Source organism: Patagioenas fasciata, chromosome 9 (assembly GCF_037038585.1).
Source record: "Patagioenas fasciata isolate bPatFas1 chromosome 9, bPatFas1.hap1, whole genome shotgun sequence".
Taxonomy (NCBI): domain Eukaryota; kingdom Metazoa; phylum Chordata; class Aves; order Columbiformes; family Columbidae; genus Patagioenas; species Patagioenas fasciata.
In genome coordinates this window covers 8,121,297-8,142,258 of record NC_092528.1, presented here as the reverse complement: position 1 = coordinate 8,142,258, position 20,962 = coordinate 8,121,297, and the positions used below count along the sequence as shown (strand labels likewise).

General features: G+C 41.3%; 1 protein-coding gene and 1 long non-coding RNA gene across 4 annotated transcripts in view; one reads left to right on the top strand and one right to left on the bottom strand.

Annotated features, from left to right (window-relative positions):
- LOC136105027 (uncharacterized) overlaps nucleotides 1-20,962 on the top strand; it is a 61,870-nt gene that overhangs the window by 12,744 nt on the left and 28,164 nt on the right. The gene's annotated exons all lie outside the window — the stretch shown is intronic.
- Nucleotides 11,091-20,962, bottom strand: part of UGGT1 (UDP-glucose glycoprotein glucosyltransferase 1) — a 38,162-nt gene continuing 28,290 nt past the window's right edge. For both annotated transcript variants that reach the window (XM_065844485.2, XM_065844487.2), the window contains 11 exons: nucleotides 19,246-19,331; nucleotides 18,845-18,929; nucleotides 18,123-18,211; nucleotides 17,692-17,796; nucleotides 17,015-17,099; nucleotides 15,538-15,720; nucleotides 14,198-14,358; nucleotides 13,738-13,852; nucleotides 13,002-13,118; nucleotides 12,505-12,664; nucleotides 11,091-12,058 (listed from right to left, as the gene is read on the bottom strand). In XM_065844485.2, coding sequence (XP_065700557.1) covers nucleotides 12,033-12,058; nucleotides 12,505-12,664; nucleotides 13,002-13,118; nucleotides 13,738-13,852; nucleotides 14,198-14,358; nucleotides 15,538-15,720; nucleotides 17,015-17,099; nucleotides 17,692-17,796; nucleotides 18,123-18,211; nucleotides 18,845-18,929; nucleotides 19,246-19,331 — 1,212 coding nt within the window. In that variant the 3' untranslated portion in view covers nucleotides 11,091-12,032. The remainder of the gene's footprint in view (nucleotides 12,059-12,504; nucleotides 12,665-13,001; nucleotides 13,119-13,737; nucleotides 13,853-14,197; nucleotides 14,359-15,537; nucleotides 15,721-17,014; nucleotides 17,100-17,691; nucleotides 17,797-18,122; nucleotides 18,212-18,844; nucleotides 18,930-19,245; nucleotides 19,332-20,962) is intronic.

Here is a 20,962-nt window from a genome sequence, read left to right as displayed (position 1 = left end):
TGTGGGGTGTTTTTCTAGGCTGCTTATTTATAGCTCAACAGTTGTTAATGCAGTGAGTTGGCTCAGGCATCAAGAAGTTCATTTGTATTCTCAATAACAACTACAGGCTTGCTTCATTTAAATCCTGACTTCTTCTACAGTCTACATTCTTACTGCTTCTGCACTGCATCTAATTTTATGTAATTTTCAGCAGCTGTGGAAAATAAGCTTAGTCCCATCCCACCACCCCCTCTCTGCCCTTCCAGTACAGATAGTTTTGGTTTTCTTGAAACTCATGTGCTCCCACTGCTTTTCTTTCTGTTGTATGTAGTGATGATGTGGCCTTAGAATCAGTCTGTTCAGAAAGTTGACCTGGCAAAAAACAACCCCAGCAAAAAAATGCCAAGCGTTTATTCTCAGATCAGCTTGCTGAATCTGTTTGCTTTCAAGGTGTGTAGGTAATTCTGTGGCTGAAAGGAAGGGGGCAGGAACAAGCCCTCTCTGGGACTGCACTTAAAATAGATACAGGTCAGATTGTTCCTGTGTTGCTCTATCCTGCAGTTTGCTCACAATGAGATGTTCAGGAGGGATTGATTTGCAGTTCTGCTAATAATAATACAAAGCATTGGTACAGTGCTAGGTTGGTAGTTTTTTAAATTCAAATATCACCTTCTGGAACTAGGATGTCTCTATTTTGTGTTTGGACATATAAGTTTGGTCACATGATGTTGCTTTTACATGAATGAACATGGTATTCTCCATATTGAATTTTATCTTCTCCTATACAAATGCTTAGGAATCCTGAGCTGCTCAGGGGTTAACTGTGTGCTGTTAAGGGTCACTCTCTAGCATGACTTTGGCTGTGTTTTGGGGGCTTCTTTTCCCCCCAGGTTTCACAGTGAAGCTGGATGTTGTGTGGAATAAGCCTTTAACTGAGGGGCACTTCTTGTATTCCCAAGCAGCGCTTTTGCTATCGTGAAACTCCATTTCAAGTGCAGGATAAGATGAGAGTTGGTGGATTTTATGGTTTGCGTGGGTGTTCAGTTTTTGTAGTAAATTCAAACAGTTGAAAATGTTCCTGGAAGTTGTGGCTCCAAAAGACTGAATAGCGGAGGAGCTATTCTGTATGGGACTTTCTACCCAAAGCTCTGATGCCTTGATTCACACCTCCTGGCAGCTGACCAAACTGAAATCAACAACTGACTGCTTCCATGTCACTGTTTCTCCATATTTTTATTGCTTTATAGGTTTGAACTAGTCTATGTATACAGGTCTTATCTACCATTCAGAAAAAGCCTAAACTATAATAAATTTATAAATACTCACTGGACCGTACGGACAGGCAAAAATCAGTTGGTGTGACTGCGGATACATTATTCATTGCTGTGTGTTATTAATAACCTTGTAACTCGCCAGTGACAGCAAATCAGAGCCAAAAGGGAATTAAAAAGGACATAAATAGTTAAAATAAATAATGGATTTGCTTTCAGGTCCTAAGTCTATCATTTAAACAAGAATGAGTTTCTTTGCATCCTGTCTTTGCTATTCAGCACTGCTTGTTATTATTTGGTCACTTTGCCTCCTGCCACTAGGTTAGAGAAATTTCTCTGCTGTTTTCTAATTAGATGATTAATTCTTTCCCTTCCCTTCTGATCTGCTTTGGATTTCTGTTATCAGAGTAGCCTGACTACTGATTTCAGTAAGACTTTAATTATTTACTTGTAGTTCTCCTGTGACGTATAAACTGAGACTGTGCAGAGCACTTGTTTTGGAGTGAACCTTCTCTCCTCTCCTCCATGGGCACACCTGGATGTGTTGTAGTGGGTTGAGCAAACAATGTCTTGGAAGACACTGAGTTCTAGGTTCCTGCTGTGTTCCAGCCATATGACTCCTTTGCCCCCTCCCACCCAACCCCAGGAATCTGTAGATCCAAACAGGAAGGAGTTTGGGTCTGAGTTTGAATGTGATGGTCAGGCTGTACCTCAGATTCATGTCTGTAGCATGCTCAAATATGAAGGAAGACAATAAAAGGAAATAAAAAGGAAGTCAGAAAAGCATTACTTTTTAGGTTCTGGCTTTCTGTGGCTGCTCTAGGGTAGTGACTCTTTCTTGCTCTTTAATTTTTTTGTGGAAAATTCTGTCTCCTTTTAACAGTAAAATGGGTGGTCATAATTACTATGTTAATTAGCAGTCCTGGGTGCAAGATTTTTTAGGAGATGCCCCTCTCCTTTCCAATGCCTAAGGGCCTGTAGATGCGCAGCCACAATTCCAGAGTTGGTTGAATCAATGGCAGCACTGCACTTGGATGTGCACATGGGCAGCAATTCTCTTTGTGTCTCCTTTGCTCTCCTGATAGGGCAGACTTCTGTGTCCTTGGGGGCTGGACACTTTGGGGGCATAAGCAGAGGGGCACTGTGTATCCATTCCTTTTTCTCCATCCCCTGTACTGGGGTTTAGAGACTCTTCCAAACCCCGGGAAGGCATCTTCTCTAGCACCACACCTGCCTTCTTGGGACCATCCCTGCCTTCCTTCCGCAGGGGAGAACTGGACAAGGGTGGGAAGCATTCCAGATATTATGGTTGTTAGTTCCGTGCTGAGAACAGGTAAGGGAAGGTGCCTGTGTTCTTTGGATGTGTTAGAAGAGGATGCAGGAGAGCCAGAGCCTGGATGTTTGTGGTGTCAGCAGGCGTGTGGATTCCCTCTAGCTTTTGTGGCCTCCGTCTTCTGTGCTTGTTTTCGTCTCGGCCCTGTCTGCAGGGCACTGGGGTATACCTGTGTGTGGATCTGTACTGTTGGAGCTTTCCATGCTGGAGTTTGCCAAATCCAGCAGAGCAGATGTAAGGTATGATGAGTGGTTTTGGTAGAGCTGTCCTTCGGAGGGACATCTTTTAATGTTAAATGGGCTGGAAAATTTTTCTCTCCCTAGAAATGGCCTTTTCTCTGTTATACCAATTCTGGTTAAAAACCAGAAGCTGATGAGTCTTGCCTATAGTAAGGCTGCTGTGTGGAGGGGGGACTTCCCTGTCATTTCCCTGTGTAACTTGGGATAAGAAAGAAATAACAAATACAAAATATGCCTATTTTGAGGATTTTCAAATCAGTTAGTGATAGTTTAGGATACTGAGAAGAATCTAGAGGGATCACTTAATTTCTTCCCCAAATTCTGAGCTGTTTGCCGACAGCAGATAGTCCATCATTTCGTGGAGCATCTCTGTTCCATGTGCAATGGTCAGTGCTTTGGTTAACATGCCGAAGAGCTACTGGCTTGTACGAGCAGTTTCTCTCATGTTTTCTGCCACACAGGCATTAAGCTTTACAGCCTTAAGTAAGGGAATGGAAGAGCAAACAAGCTGAACAACTTATAGGTGGTTGTGAGGTTGGTCTCTACAGTAAGAGCTTTCTAATATCTCATTCCTAGATACCTTCATCCCTAAAATACCTGAGCTTTGCTGAAGAGCTTTTAAAATCAACTTACACATGTTAAAATATTCAGCTTATGCATGATGCGGCTGAGTCTGTCTTCAGATCACATTTCTGCTTTTAGAAAGCAGTTCTTACTTTGATCAGCAACACAAAGTGATCAGGTACATTTATTATCCCACGGATATGCGGTGGCCATAGGTTTCTCATTCATCAGCAAACTGGGGGAGGGAAGGCAAAGCAAGGCAGGAGCTTTGACAATGAAGAAGAGGAGGATTGTGTCTTGTTTCCCAGTGGGTTTGTTCAAAAGAAGTAAGCAGAAAGGCACTTGGAAACTCAGACAGAAGGATTTGCTTGGGAGTGTAGGCAGAGCTCAGCTTTAGCTCTCCGCTGCCACTCAGATGATATAATGCACTTTTATGGCAGAGCTCAATCACCGGGTGCCTCTGGTTGCTTTACAATAAAAAAAGGAGCGGGCATGCACAACACACTGCATTCCCAGTGCTAGCCCGTCAAAAGAAAATAAATTCATCAGTTACATCAGTGAACAGCATGAAAGTCTTGAAAATATGTATTTGATTTAGTCTTATATGAGTCTTTAGGTGTTAATGTTACCCAGGCAAAACTGTTTCTCTGAGTGGGATGCAAGGCGACAGCTTCCCTTGGAAATACGATTTTTGTGTGAGAAGTACAGACCTGTGCCCTCACATCCAAATCCTTTCTGCCATAGTGGGAGGTAGGCAGATGATTCTAAAGCTATGCGGGGGTGTCTGTATTACTTTAAGTAATACAAAACACAACAAACCAGCCAACCAACCAAACAAAAAACCACCCAGAATAGATCCAGAAGTGTGTCCGTTTGGCCACTTTTTTTTCTGGAAGTGGTTAGACATTTCCAAGGTGACTATATTTGAACTTCACTGAAAAGCCTTATAACTGAATAGGAGCAAGTCTAGCAAATGTATCAGTGCTTCAGAGAGATGGTATTTGCTGCGTGTCTTAACATGCGTGTGGCAGAGCCAGCGTGCAGCTGCGGGGCACGAGTACGGCTGCTTCCCCCACCCGGGATGACGTGGGTAGAGCCTCCCGAGCTCCACTTTTCTGCCTTTGCACTTTGGATTTTTTTGGTTTTGTTTTGAACGGAATGCCACAGTAGGCCGCATGGGACACATATTTCCCAATTTAAAAATTGCTGGAAATTGCCGGGAAGGGGTCTGCAGGGACTTGCGGATCTTTTCAGCAGTGCGAGTGCTCCATCTACAGGTTAGAACATCTGCTAAGGTCATTGATCAGCCTGCTCAGTGCTTTTCTGCCATTAATCAAAGGACAGCATAGCTGAAAAGCTACCTCTGGGGGTCCACCAGTGTGATTCTGAGTAACCACCTTCCGACAGAAAATTGTGAACTGTAAGTTCACTTTCCAAAGGGTAGTTTCTATTTGGGGAAAAAAAAGGAGGTTTGTTCAGTGAGAACGGGTAGATTTGCTGCATAGGGAGGGAAAAAAAGCTGTAGAAGTTTAAACCAAATGTTGATGTGGGGATTAAAATGACTGTGAAGTTGCCTTGTGTACGTTTAGGTGGGCAACCTGAAGATGATTTCCATCACTGTTAGTGTGGTGAGTTTTAAACAGTTCCCCAGAAGTGGGATGGAAGAGTGAGAAAGCCAACTTGTTTAAAGTGGTCTGGATAATCTGGGGAGTGGGATCATGCAATAGTTGCTGCAGTATCAGGGTACTGGATTTGGTGGCACCGTTCAAGCCAGCAGTCAGCAATGTTGTTGGGTCAAACAATTAAAACGTTGAAGAGAATAAAAGCTTCTTAATTCTAAGACATCTTAACAAGTAAATATCTTACTTGTTTTTGAGGGTTTTTTTGAAAGACCTGAGTCAAATGGCTTGTGAAAACAAAACAATGTGTTCTTACAGAGATGTGGACACATCAGCAGCAGCGAGGAGTTTTCCCATACAAGTCTGCCAATGTGCCTCCATTCAGAGTTAGAGACACATTCCTGGGGTGGGAGCATAATTCAATCAGCATGTCTGCTAATTGGCCTCCGTGGCTGCCAGTATAGCTACAGATAAGGCCTTATTTACCCAAGAGAGAGAAAGAGAGAAGCACAATCTTGAACACATCTTAAATACAGTTCAATTTAAGGACAAGAAGTAAAACATTAGGAAAAATGTTCTTAACTCGTTCAGCTTTGTTCCTAGGTGAAGATGGCAAAATTGGTTAATAAAAAGCAGGAGACATACTAGGTATATGTGTCGGGTATGTAGAAAGAATCAGAATGGCGTGCTCTTGTTTATTTGTAGTAACAAGAGTATCTTTGTCAGTCTGGTGCAATATGTGTTAGGCAGCTGTTATTTTAAGATTTTTTCTAAAGGGACAACTCAAGAACTGGTATTTAGGAAGAGTCTGAAGAGATGGCTGGGGAAATCACTGACCCAATGACATGAGTTGTTGATAAACTGTGGAAGATAAGGGACGTGTTCCAGGAAAGTGCAGCAAAGAGTTACTTGTCCAGACATCTGTCTGAAACAAAACAGAGGGGAAGCTCCTGGGACATCAGTGGTGCCCTGAGAGCTGAAATAATGACTCTCGAGAGGGTTTTATGGGACATAATTCTTGTCAAACAACTGTGGCACTGAGGAATTACAGGTTTGAGTTTAATAGCAACACTGAGTGTACACATTAATGCTTCACAAAAGCCTACCTTGTTGCTCCAAAATCGTGTTACTATATAGCATGTGCTAAAAGAATTCAGAAACGATTAGCAAAGTTTTAGTAGTAATAGTTAGTGGGAATCTCTGTCAAATAGGTGTTTGAGATTCTTTTCCGCTGCAGTGGTCTGTGGTATTCAGCACTCTCATAAAGGTCTGGAAGCAATTGTGGTGACAGCTGCTGAGCAGCAGTGAATCTTACACAGCAAAGCAGAGTTCTTGGGGCCTCTTTCTGGACAGGAAAAACAAAAGCATCTCAGTAAGGCAAATGTGAATTACATGTCTAGGAATAAGAAACACAAGGACTTCCTACAAATAGAGGGCTGTATTATTGAGTCAAAAGAAGGGTTTTAGTGATGGTAGTGGACAGGCAGTTCAAAAGAAATTCTTGGTGGGATGGATAGAAGGCCTCCTGTGGTGCTTGATGGTAGAAAAGGCAAATACTCAGTAGAATAAATGTGGATGTACAGAAATAGACATGCACGCAAACGTTCTTACTTTGGGCAGTGTTCATGAAATTGATCCTGGAATACTTGGGATAATGTATCCAGTTTGGTGCTAAGATTTCCTTTTCTTTATTTAAACATAAATAAATAAAGAAGCAAGCAAGCAAACCAAGCAAAACAAAATATCAACAAAACAGTTTAAAGGCTGAAGCAAATACTTTGAGCTGTGGAAATCCTTACTGTGTATTTGCTGTAGTAAATAAGCATCTGCAGGTAAAGGTTAGAGATTAAAAGCCTGAGGTCTCAGACCTGTTATTTTCAGTAGAGAAAGGAGCTGGAAAAGGTCAGGCAGGAGGATTTGGGCTTTCTAAGTGGGCGGTCAGCGGGTGCCGGGTGCTTCCCTCACACCCGCGGGCCCAGCAGCTCCTCGGCAGATCGATATCGTGCAGTGACTCTGCTGTGGGCAGCCAGGTCCTGCATCTCCAGCTGTTTGTGCTTGGGTGTAGTAACAGCATCAGCTAAAGAAGCAGGACGCTTGATAGCTTATGTTTCCTGGGCTTCTTAGGAGCAGAAGAGGACCCTGCTGTGCCATAAGTGAGTATATTTTGCAGTTCTTTATTCCAAATCTTCACACAAAAGAAACAGTGTTCTCATTCCTCATCAAGCCCCAAGTTGGCTAATAACGAACAAATTCAATGTATTCCAAGCACAAGGCAATCTGTATTAGCAATGATCTTAATAAAGTCTAGTCAGCAATAAACTCTGGTAGTCAGAAGTGATTTTCCTTGAGTTTCCTGATTAGGGAATGCTGTTCAATTAGCCAGATTCCAACAAGCAGCTGGCATACATGCTGTAGACAGAAAGGGAGAGTCGGGGAGAGGTCTTTAGTTATCTTCAAGTCAGCAAAGATCAGCATGTTGAATCAAGACAGATGGAGTGTATAATCCACCAGCAATACTCGTGATTGGGTAAACATAGTTATATGGCAAAGAGGAGGAAGGCAAAGCAAATGGAGAGGAATTTCCTTGTGGTTAGGCTTTGAATGTGGGTATATTTACACTGTCACAGCTAGCCAAGGTGGAAGTGTGAAGTGTAAACAACAGCGTCAGAGCAAACCTGTCTGCGGTGACTTGCAAGGCTGCTCTATGCGGCGGCAGGGTTTGGGAGGTCAGTTCTTTGAGGGATCTTGTGCTTTGTGTTCTGCTGGCAGTGGCTGTTACACAGACAGCAGATTTGGGGGTCTTGATTCCAGAGGCACGGTTTTAATTCCTTTCCTGGTTGCGCTTCAGGTGTTTCTGCAGTTGCTGCAGATCAGGCTGGGTTGTTGGACAAAGTAATTGAAGACACTTTCTGGACAGCTACGCGCTGGTGAGATGTGTGGTGGGGACACTGTGCAGCTGCTGGATGGAGTTACCATACTGGTGGGAGCTCAGTGTTCTGTTTCCCAGTTGCAAGGATCCCAGCATCTCCACCCACCACCAAGTGGCAGTGGGAGGACTGACCTGACAAGTTTGTCACAGTCCAGTCTAGATCTGATAGGCAAGGAGCTGCCACAAGTCTGTATTTCTGGGTCTGCAGGTACCCTCGCGCCTCATGATGCTCTCAGGTAACCTTGGACCCGTGCTTTCCAACTACCTTTTTTCTTTTAAACAGGACCAGGAGAGGGTACAGTCATCTTGGCAGTGTTTGCCTCCTCCTAATTGAAACAAGGAACAAACTAGGTTTTCCTCAACTGCAATTCTATTCCTAGTTGAAACTTCCCTATATTGGTTCCTCATCCCTGTTGTCGTCTCCCCCCACGATCTTTTGAATATCGTGAACTAGTATGTAGAATGACTGAGCAGAAATGTAAGTGTAACTTGTCTGCAGTGAAACACATCTCAGGCTGAAGGCTGAGCAGCAGGAACTTGTTCTGGTGCTGTAAGAACACATCCGTAGGTGACACACAGCAGGTGGTGACACCCATTGGTATCAGGGTGCATTGTAGACACACCAATGTCTACCTGTAGCACAGACTACAGCTGCAGCCTCAACACAGGGTGTGCTGAACGGTCCCCTGTGAGCCTCTGTGTCAGTGCACAGTGATAACCAAGTCTCCAGGGTATGAATTCAGAAAAGCTGACTCTGCTCATGGTAAGAGCTCAGCACAGGGGCTGGGAATTGCTTTTAAGATTGCTGTCGAGAAAGCGAAGGGGCAGGTTGGACACTTGAGTAATGCCTTGCACATGTGGCAAGAGGTCCAGAGCCAAGCCAGAATGTGGGGGGCTCCTCCAGCAGCTGTGCTCAGCGTGTTACAGCCCCGAAGGGACATCCTGCACCATGCAGGGTGACAGTCCCAGCTGCAAGAATGTGCTTCCTGACACGTTTACATTGAGCTGTATATGGTGTATGGCTGAAGTTACAGCCATGTATTGAGAAGGGTGGAGGTGGAGGGGAACAGCACAGTTTGTCCATCTAAAAATCTGTTGTATTCAGACTAACACAATATGAAAAATAGGGGTTTGTAGAAAGAGATTCGAAACTGCTTTTTCCATTTCCCACCCCACCTCCAGCCATCAGTTTCTCTCATTTAAGATATTAATAGCTCTTTTTGGGGTGGAGGAAAATTGGTCTCAGACAGAAAACCATGTATTGATGTACAGTCACATTTTTAAATATGTACTTTGAAAATTAAAAATGAGGGTGGTGCAGAACGCCTTATTGGCAAAAGCCACATGCCATATATTTATTCTTACTGGATGCTTCCTTTTCCCCTTTTAGTTGTCTCCTAGGATTTGTTCTCATTTTCCAAACCTGAGCAAGTTCAAACAGCCCAATATAGGAAACCAAATAACATATTTTTATGACATTCAAGAGAGTGTTCAGTGTAAACCTGTCTATTTCATAGCTCTTTGAATAATAACCATGCTCTGGTTGAGAGGCTTTTCTGGGAGTCCCATAGGAGTTTGGAATTCATTCCCAACTCTGAAAGAGAGCCAGACACAGCTTTGTAGTTGCATTATTTAGGAAACACTAACTTTTCTGAGTGTTGACTATGAATGTATCAATGTAAAATGATGAAAACTGACATAGAAGCCCTTTTTAGTAGTAGTAGTAGTAGGTAGAGTTCAAAAAAATAGTTATCTACCTGAAGTGTAAAATATTTCTATTGTTTCTTTAACAGTAGTATCTCAGTTTAGGGGCTGCTTTAATACCATGATTAACAAGACTGGTTTGAAGGAAGAACTCTTTACTTTCTAGCAGCTTTTCAACAGTATCCCAGTAAGTGAAAAATGTACTCTGAGCAACTCCATTAAAACCTCAGCACACACCGTCCAGCCCAAGTGATCGTCCTCTGCAGCCCCAGCCATCCTGGGATGGAACTGCAGTGCACAGCTGCTGCCACCTCATCCTCTGCTGCTCCCTGTGCTTCAGAGAGGTGTCAGTGCTTTGCAACTGAACACAGAAAGGGTAATCTTACATGTGCTGTTATTACCTGTTTAAAATCAGCTAATTAACCAGTTTGTTGGCAGACACATTATTGCTTTTTACAGTAGAAAAAATATCTTTGTAGCGTAAGTCGTCTTATTCTTAACGAACAGTTTTGATGGGAAGCATAAGCTACTTGTAATTCACCGGGCATCAGGGAGATTATCTGAATTTAAAAAAACCCACAAGTGGAAAATACTGAAGCTCATACTCGGTAAATTCATGGAGAAGGGGAGATTATAAACTGTCCTTTCCAGTACTTTCTACAATTACCCACTTTTGATACCCACCAGAAGTGCATGTGCAGTGTTACTGATTAGTTTAGTGGCCTTGTGAACAGTGCCAGCAATCTCTGTTTAAGGGACCACAGCCATTTCTTTTAACATATGGGGTGTGGGAGTGTGGTTTTGTTGTTTTGTTTTGGTTTTTTGTTTGAAGAGTTTGGGTTAGTGCTTTGGGCCCTTTCTTGAGCTGGCTGGAGCAGAGCTGCTTTTCTGTTCAGTTGCCCTATTGAGCAGTTTAAACACTGCAACTGCTGTCTTTCAGATTCCCCCCAAACACTGATAGGATGTAATTCTGTATACAGTCAGTTTTCTTTTTAGTGTGAGGCTCTTACAGCACAGAACATTGACCTGTATAAAACCATGGGAGGCAGAAGCAATCCCAGTTTGGATTTCTAAAGAAGCAGTGCACAGGGACCTGTATTTCACTGCTAGAAATACTACTTCAGTTCTTATATTTCAACTCTTCAAGTTCTCAGTGTTCTAGACAGCAGACACTAAGCCTGCAGAATGAGGGAAATGAGGTTTGAAGATTTTTTTTTAAATTGGTATGTTAATAACACAGAACTATGCCAGTACCATCTTAAAAAAAATGAAGACATGAATATGAATGACAAAACTAGCCCAGGGTAATCAATCCTTGCAGGAAAATCTTCTCTTGCCTGTGCAAGAATAAAAACAAATGCAGGTGAAATATTCAGAAACCTCAAAATCAAATTAAGGCTGTAATGCGTACAAGCAACAAGGATGATCAAAAGACTGAGAATGAACTAAAGCTTAAGACCTAAGAACTCCAAAGTTTTTATTGATGTGACATCTCTGTTTGAAGAAAAATAAAGTTAATGAAATTTACATAATGAAAAATGTCCAAGCTTCCACAGATTTTTTTCATAAACAAAAAACATTCATGAATCAGTGAACCACAGCAATAGTAAGGCCCTGGGGACTGTTTTGGGGACTGATTTGAAGTTTGAGCAGGAAGGAAGGAGGGCACTTAGATTCAAGTCAGATGGACAAGGATGAACTGAGCTGTCAAATTCCATGTTCTGCTCACTTTGTAAACTTTGGCATTTGTATTTGGCTGGGCATTTTGTGGTAGCTTTGTATTAAGCCAAACCTTGCAAAAGTTGGGCAATAAATGAAGATAGGAAATAGAAAATTTAAGTAATTCTGGATTTTTTACAAAATCAAGGGAATACTGACCAAATCTGAGAAGCATTTCCGACTGTTTGAAAACTTGCAGATAAAACAATATCTCAAATTCAAGGCATGATTCTGAGCCTTTTTATGTTACCTGGAAAAATTATCTCCATCAGTTGAGGTCAGGACTTACGTTCTAGCAAACAGCTCAATGGGTCTGCGATTTCCAGGCTCTCGAGTCAGATCTGAGCCTAACAGGATCTTCATCAGTGGTGGAGGCAGCAACAGCTGAAGGAACAGGCTGTGGCTCTTCCAGTGGATTCTGAAGTTTTGTTTCTGAAATGCTAAATTCCATCATGGGCTCTTTCATCTCCACCACAGGTGCAAAAAACAGTAATGCTAATTCCAGCAATCCAGATCCTATTTCATATGCAGAAATTAACCCAAAGGCAAGTAATAAAAATGCATACATCATCCCATTCAATTATTCAGCAGTTTTGCAGACATACCGGAAAAAAACCTAGCTTTCAATATAAAAATTGTCTATGAAACAGTCTAACTTGCATGTTTCTCCACGGATCATAATTCCACATGTGCTGCTGGATCTGTAGAAGAGGAGAGAGAAAAATGAGCACTCCATTGCCAGCTGCCTCAATTAGCAGATTGGTTTGAAAATTAATATATAAACCCCAAAGACTTGTTATTTGCAACATTACCAGTGACTTAAGAACACTACATACCCATTGTGAATAGCAGCGCTTTAGTTAGGGGTTAAGGCCAAGCTCATGAGATTAGGGGAACAGGAAGGGTCTTTAACAGAACTGGAAAAAGTGTGCAGTATAGCTCTCTAAGTTTTAGAATCAGGTTAATTTACACCAGCCTCACTGAGCAAGGCCTTTCTGTGCCATTAAAATACACAGATTATGTAACAGATCCTCTGTGCAAGCCTTGGCATGGTGCAAGCTTACAGTGAAGGAGGATGCAACTTAAGCCCAGTCCCAACAGGTAGGAAGAAAGTCACAAAAGTAGAGGAATAGTCAGGAAGATTTACCATGTGTGTGTTGTCCTGGCATCTCAGCTGGTGTTCCTGTTTCTTTTTCTTTCTGGAAAAGACTATAGAGCAGTTTGATTTCTTGATCATACTCCTGCCATTCTGGAACTATACGCATCGCTGCTTGCAACTTAGGCTCTTTGGTCATTGGGTTATTACACTGCAAACAAAACATACAAACTGTTAAGACACTTAATGTGTAAAAAAGCTTTATTTACTGAATGGAGGTGTGCTTCCCCCTGGTGGAGTTCATCTGGTGGTGAACAATACATGCCTGTATTATCGCTAGAGTACAGTGTAGTCTCTTTCTTAATTCATAATAATGCCACTGCTCCAGCTGAGAGAAGTGTAGAAGCTAAACAAAAAACCTGATGCGCTGAAAACATTTAAATAACAATGCAGGATGAGGTGCCCAGCTCTGAGGGAGGGAAGTGCCTCTATAATTGGTCACTCTGTTTCACTGTTACATAAGAACGAGGGAGCTGTACCACACTTACGAGATCAATGGTTTTTGCTCTCTTCTTTGAGGAATCATCGCACCATGTTTCACACCACAGCCACTCCTGCGGGAGTGATTTAATTGGCACCTGGTGGATCATGTTGTTCGGCAAATCCTGTTGTGAAGGATAGGAGTTAGTAGCAGTTTCCAGAGGGTGCAGGGTGAGAGAAACTCCCCCACAACCAGATACTTTTGTAGGGGTTTTTTTCCAGTGCAAATAAAAAGTGATGATTCAACTTTTCATTGCATTCCAAACAGAGTCCTCTGGAAAAAACCTGCATGCTACAACTGTTAATCTTTTGTTGAACATTAGTTATTTAGCAAACAGTACTGAAGTGGTAATATGAATCCAGAATCAAACCTGTCCTGGACCAGTTTGGAAGACTGTTCTTAACTGATTAGAACCATTGTGTTATTTTTTCCCATCTGCAACAGTACAAGCCTTATCTCATGAAGTCAGTGCACAGTAAAGCACTCAGCTGGATACTTCAAGAAACAGGTACCCAGTTGTGTTATGTATTTGTTTTGCAGTATACTGAAAACTGCATAGTCTAAAGATGTTTAAGGGAAAGGTGTTGTTTCCACCCACCAGTTGTGTTTTATGCTATCAATCAATAGCTGCATCATTTGACTGCCACTGGCGTCTGGCTGTGATTGAAGTTTGGCCAGGAAAGGAGAGGTCCTAACCTGCCATCAGAGCCCAGAAGAACAAAACAAACACAATAAAAACACACCTGATCAAGGTTGGACAGACTGTTAGGATCCTGGCTGAGACCCTGATATTGTCCTCTGAGTCGATCTCCAGCTGCTATCTTTCTGAACTTCTTCAGATCCACAACGTACAGAGCACTACATGGAGATGACAGAGTTAGTAACAACAAATCCATGAAATCTATCTTAGCTTTGCTGTTATGCAGTCCTTTCTTCCCACACTTGTTATTAACAAGTGAAGATGTCTGGTTAGCTAACACTTTTTTTAACACTTCAGTTCTTCATCTATAAAAGTTGTAGCATACTGAAAGTACCTTCAGTGTCCCTAGTGCTTCACATAGACCATAGGCAAAGGAACCTTCAAGAGGCACAGTAAGCAAAAAGTGGTTCACTGCAGTGTTGTCCACCACAGCTAGTTTTCTAATTCTAAGTAGTAGCAAAAGCTTCCCCCTTCTCTTTTGAAAAAACTGAATTCTTCAGTACCTGATGTGGTATTTTCTTCCAGCTAAATGACTTGCCCAGTATCCTGATTTCCAGAACCTGTAGCCATCCATTTCTCTTCGACTGTCACAGAACGGCGTATATCCATAAGGAGCACCATCTAGATTGAAATCTCTTAATTCCTTTAGATCTGTGCGCACAATCTGAAGGGAAAGGACATTTTATTTTTATTTGTAGAAGCCTGTCATGTCTTGGTTATTTCTAAATGCTGGTCAGGATTTAATTCAAATGGAGCAGTTAAAGGAGGAATTCCATGTTATACTCTTCAGTCTTTTGCATTATGTATGTATAGTATAAAACATAGCACAAAAGGTGTTGTCTCTTCTGCCCTTAGAGCTGGAGAAACTAAGACAGAGCTTAAAATAAGCTGATAGAGGTTGGTTTGACAGCTGAAGTGCCAAATTGTTGCTTAATAAGCAGCAAGAATTTTCAGTATACATGAACACTACTGCGATGCTTTGCATCCTTCCCTCTTGAAAGTTTGCACAGCCGTCAGGGAGGAAGGCTTTCTAATGTCTTTTTGACACACGATATGGCAGTAGTACTACTCTAAAAATACCACTGTAGTGAGAAAAAACTGCTTTACTGTCTCTTTTATAAGCAGAGCAAAACCTGTCTACAATGAGAAGAGCATAGCTGGAAATTTATCCTGGGTGATACTGTAGCAGAAGTTGAAACGGTTTTAACTGATGCGGGATCATATACACGTGCCAAAAAGCCTAAAGCATTTTATACTCACGTGTTGATAATCCATACCTCTCAGTTTCATTTATGTTTTTGAAGGAGTATTTTGGCAGTTCTCACTGCACATGTATCCTGCACTTTCAAACCATTCAGGCAGTAAGCACATACAAATCTTACAGACACCGTTCGCTTTGCAGCAGGACATGGCTTCATGTACAGGGGATTTGCCTTCTCACACCTCTGAAAGCCACCCATATTGGGGCATGTTAAACACAGAGGTGGGAGGGGGACAGTGCTTGGTGACTGAGGACAATACCACATGTGCTAAGTGGTCTGCAGGCTAGGAGAACCAACAGAGCTGGAAGAATGGAAGGGTGAAACAAGGATCTATTTGGCAGACTAGCTGGGATAACGAGTCAACAAAGAACCAGACAAAGTAAAAGGTCAACAAAACTGATCTTTGTGGGAACAGGCAGAAAAACCAGCCCTTTACTGAAGGATGCTGTAGTTACAGCATCAACCTTCAGTCATGCCTGGGAAGGGCTCAGGCTTGCAACCTTTCCAATAATACAGAAATTGTATTCAAGAACATACTATTCTTAGAGAAAAAGATCAAGTAATTGCAACCTCTGTGTTACCTGATCAGCATCCACAAACAGGATTTTATCAACAGCTAATGGGAAGAGCACATCTAGAAAGAGGATCTTGTAGCCCCAGATGATCCGCTGTTTCTCTGTTTGCTGATGAAGCCAGCGTGGCCATTTATACTGGACAAGCTCATACTGGAAATTGTACTTCTCTGCCATGTATGGGATGAACTCCTGCAGAGGGAGGGGGAAAAAAAGTAGCTTATCTCAGTCTTGGTTCCTCTGCAGGAAAAAGAAAAGTGCTTTACCAGAGATAGATTTCAGTCCTATAATAAAGCTCAGAACATAAGAAAATGAGATAGCACAAGGAATAACTACAGTTTCATTGTTACTTCAAACAAAGACATAACCCCAAACTGAACAATGAGTACAAATTGTAAAGCCAGCTATCATAAGACAACTAAATATTTTGGCATTTTTCCCCACGCAATTACTTATGAGCCATTTTAGAGTGATCCACAGATCAGTTTAAAAGAATGCATTATTCAAATAGTAAAATTTTGCAGATGGGAGAATTATTATTTAGGGCTGTACAAAGCAGCGTAAATGGGAATAATAAAATTAGAGAATTGGGAGAAATATTTGGCCCAGTGTCAAATCGGTTGACATTCTCATTGGTGAGGTTTCCTGTGTCACTGGGAGAGCACAAGTGTAGCCAGGGGCTGCGGGAAAGAACGAGGAGCGCGTTGTTGTACCACCAAGAGGTGACTGAGAACAGCCGGGTCACAGCATAGCCTGTGGCTGCACCAACAGGACATGGCCAACTATTTCCCCTTGAGCTCCTGCAGAACAGGTAGGATTCTCTGAGAAATGCCACTTCCTAATATTAAATGTTAGAAGATGGAAATTCCTGAACGTTTTCACAACCATTTACCTCTGGCTTCAGTTTTGAATCCTGCTATTTTTTCTATAATATATGACATATAGTTGATAAGTATTTCCAGGTATACTCATCTAGGGCCCACATCACTCTTTACTATGCTCTAGTCACTCTGAAAACATGGGTTTAATGTCTCCTATTAAAAAGCTCCCTCCATACCTAGTCACAGGTGTTGCTTCTCTGGTAGTTTTTCCTTGTAATCTTTCAGCCCTTTTTGTATTAGACGTAAGTTTATAGCTCTGAATTTCATCTTAAAATCTCTACCTTGTCCATGCAACTCACCAAAGAAATTCCAGATTCTTTCAAGTATGATTTAACTGATACATACTTCTCTCTTAAATATTTACCTTCAGCCCAAGTCTACTGTCAACCTGTCTGTTATTTTTCAAATCTTTCTAGGCAGAACCACCAGTTTATACCAACTTGGTGCTTTGTCAAAATAGAAGGTATACATACAGGCAACTGTACATACATTTACAAAGTAGTATTATGTACAAGTCTGCGTGGTGTTGGCGTTGTTTTGTTTGTGCTTTTATTTTCTCTTTTACTTTTCCCCATGATAGAATACCTTTCTAATTAGTAACAAACCTTGAAGGTAGGTGATAAGTAGTTCTTCAGAAACCAAAACTTCAAAGGAGTCTTAGTATGTTTCAGCACAGACAACATCATTATCCTATCAAAGAAAAATAAAAGGTATTTACCAGAACAACTGCCACCCAGGAGATATCAGCTGCATAACAGATTACAAATTGGTGGTTTGCATTATTAGACCAACTGCAGTTATGTGTCAGATAACTGATCTTCACACATGAGCAAAAAGTGGGTAGGTTCAGCCTACTGCAAATGGCTTAATTTTAGCTACAAAAATTAATAATCCCCCCAAAATCTATGTACTTTAACAAGTCAGAGAATATACAACCTATTGGCTTTCACAGTCCTTTGAGAACAGAAGTTCAGGTTCTCTTCCAAAGCAACTACCACTTATTCTATAACTTCTTAAACAACACATCTTTACTTGGTTATACTGTAGTGAGAAAATTCTAGGACAGCAACATATCTTCTGTTAAACTCAGTCTATTTTGAATGTATGAATGCTATGCAGACAAAAGTTCCTATAATACAGTAGATGTAAAATCCAGAGGACTTCTGAGCTGTTGGAAAAGTTTGTGTTTTTTTAATATTCTTGCAAATTTGAACCTTTTTCCTTGTGGAAAGCAGGGAACCTCTACCATTTGAGACCCCCAGATTATAAATTCTGAACTAACCTTAGGAATCTTTCATATAGGTGTCCTGAAGCCACAGAGAATATATTTAGTACATCATCTTTATCCTGTTTCACATCTTCATTCTTTTGTCCTCCTGTGAATCCCCTGAAAAGACAAATGTGTTTATATAAAGGACAAGACAGTAAGGCCCAGCGATATAGGACCACTGATTTGATTGACAGCTGGCTGGCTGAGATGCAGCTCCTGAAATGAATCATGTTTTCAGACTCCTGAGTAGCACTGGGAGTCAGGGAAGGTAAAGACATGCAAAGCAGTAACCCTGTTCTCTAGAAAGAGAAAGCTCCTACGAAAGATAGCTCTAAATTCAAGCAGGCTTAATAGATGGCTGTGGAAAATTGCAGATCTAACAGCATCATCAAATAGCTTTCTAGTTTCGAGAGACTTGCAGGTTATCATTGAATTAGTTTTACCATTTGAGAGATTCCCAAAATCCAGATTCATTCTCACTGGTACCATCACTTAGTAGATCTTCGTTCATCATATCTAGCTTTTTCTGAACCTGTAAAGCATAACCTTGTTTTAGTGAGCAGAACCACATATTGGGCAACAGTAACGGCGCATTGTTTTGACACTGGCTCTGTTCATATCCACTTGAATTACGCCCAGTGAGCTGGCAGGTAACCCAAGCTGACTGGAGAAATAGCTCAGTAGTGCACTGACATTTTCAGAACAGATTCAAAGCTGTTTGCAGACAAAGCCATGTTAGTCTAGATAGTTCTAGAAGTGTTCAGATGGAGACTGGCAAAGAAAAACCCTCAAAGAAACCAACCAAACCCCCCTGCAAAAACCACAACACCTCCACCAGTTTCTGTTTCCAAGAGATACAGTTGGCCGCTGAGACTCCAAACCAGATGGAGTCTATACAAGGCAGCAGATCAGGAGAACACCCCAGAATTACTCTGATGCAAGTAAATCCTGTGATGAAGTGTGAACCAGATGTGTTACAACCATCACTTATCTATCAGTGGTCCTCCTTAAACTTTTCAGCTATGTCATTATCTGATGGGCTACCTGAAGAGACAGTAAATTACTTATTGCTTGTAAGAAGGGATCATCAGGCCTTAATCAAAGTTTCTTCCCCACTATTGGTCAAATAGTGTTTTTTAAAAGAAACTCCAGTTTTTAAACTCACCTTCACTTTAATAATTTTGCTCTTGAAGTTGTTGAGAACAACAATAACTTCGCTGGCTTCAGGTGGAGAGTCTGTGCCATCATGGCTGAAAATACAGCAAAATACCGACCTTTACTACAAAGCAGCAATACGTTCCTTATTTCTTCTACACATTTTTCTACATGGTATTGAGCCTTAGCACTGTAAAACAGATCTGAGATGTGTGACAAAGTAACAAATACATGTATTTGAACATACAGGTTTTTAAATGAATTAATTTATTTCATCTCACATAAATATGTTCGGTATGAAATGTAATTTGCTGTTCAGTTCACTACACTTTGGCAAGGGAATGGTTAGATTCACATAGGACAATGCTTGCCTGTTTCAGAAGTTTCACAAGAGAAAGACCGAAGTCCTACCTGTAGATTCTGTAGATGTCCTCAGATCTGCCCTTTCTCAGTCTTAGAGTCCATGCACCAGGATTGGCTTTTAACTGGAAGTAACCCTGTAAGGCAAAAAGAATATTTGTCGGTTTGCAGAAAATGCAAATGCAGAACAGCTTTTAAGCCATCTTATTTTGACCAACTGTTTTATATCTGAAAAGTTATTTGTAAGCCAGCTCATTAACATAGCCTTATGGCCTTAAACCCCAGAGAACAGGGGAAAAACTCAAGAAGTTCCATTCAGAATTGTTGTTTTTTCCATAAGAGACAGGAGTATGAAAAGATCTAGCATTCTGCATTAGATGAGAGTAAGTCTTCAGCGTGTCCTGATCAGAACAGTGCAACCCCCCCTCCACGTTTTTTTCTGCAAAAGCTTGCTTTCATGAAGGACAGAGTGAATTTCAAAACACTCGTTGGTTACTACACAGCAGCATGCAAAAAGTCTGCCTACAAAACAAAATCTATATCAACTTTGAAGCTCTACAGACTGGTATTTCATCTACAGCAGGAAACAGTAACATTATTCATATGTTACAAGCTCTCTCTTCTACAGAACTTAAAATGCAATGTGCAATTCAAATATCATAGACAAGTCTTGTTGAAGTTTCAGGTTCTAGATACGAATATTTTCTTCTGCGATTTAGATAATTACGCCAATAGAAGATACAAACATTTGTAGTGATGTTTCAGTGTCCTGTCCAGTTTTGTAGCATGACCCCAAATGCGTGCAGTTCCACATGTGAACCCGTGTGCTTTAAAACAAAAAAAAAGAAGCAGAAGGCACGTTCCTGGCCTCCCATACTCCTTCCCAGTACGGACACTGACCTGAGGAAGAGTATTCCCAGACACAGCCTTGTTGGACTGTGGTACACACACCTTGGTTTCACTAATTAGAAAAAAAAGACCCCTCCAAGCCATTAACTTTACTCCTTAACATACACACACACAGAATATGATCATAAAATAAGGGTAATCTTCCTTTCTACAGTAAGAAATATTACATCATTATAGGATGTACTTTGGCTAAGAAAAGGTGCAGAGAAATAGAAAATTAGTGTAAGAATTCAAAAATAAATATTGGGTATCAGAGAATATTTTTCCTTGCTTTTTCTTTAACATATTTAAAGATCCCAAAAAACAATTTATCCCAGCTTTTCACTAACATTAGGTATCAAGAAAATATTGCAGTGGCCACCTTCCGTTGCCATAATGTCAGTTCATTGCCTCCCTCATTGCCCAGGGTGGACACTGAAAACAGACCAATCCCTTACACAGCTACCTTACAAAGGCAGCTGCAGGCAACAATCATATACTTGGATTTCCTTCACCTTTTCTCAACTAAATTAAGCAATTCCCATTCTCCACACTTCCTGTGTTTTCTAGAATGTCAATTATTCCTGCTGACTCTCTGCATTTGTTCCATAGATCTCCTGCAGAAATGGGTCCCAAAACAGGACAAGTGCCCACCTGAGGTGTACAGGAACAGAGTGGATGATCTAAGGAACACTCTATCTAGAAAAACCAGAACTGTCTGATCTTCCCTGCAAAGAGATTGCTTAAAAATATTGGCATTGTTTTAAGATATTCCAGAAGACTCTTCTGAGCAAGCTGAAGGGACAGGAGTACATCTTGAAAAAGATAAGAGAAATAAATACACTGCAAGGTTTTCGACATCCATGTTTGGAATGATATG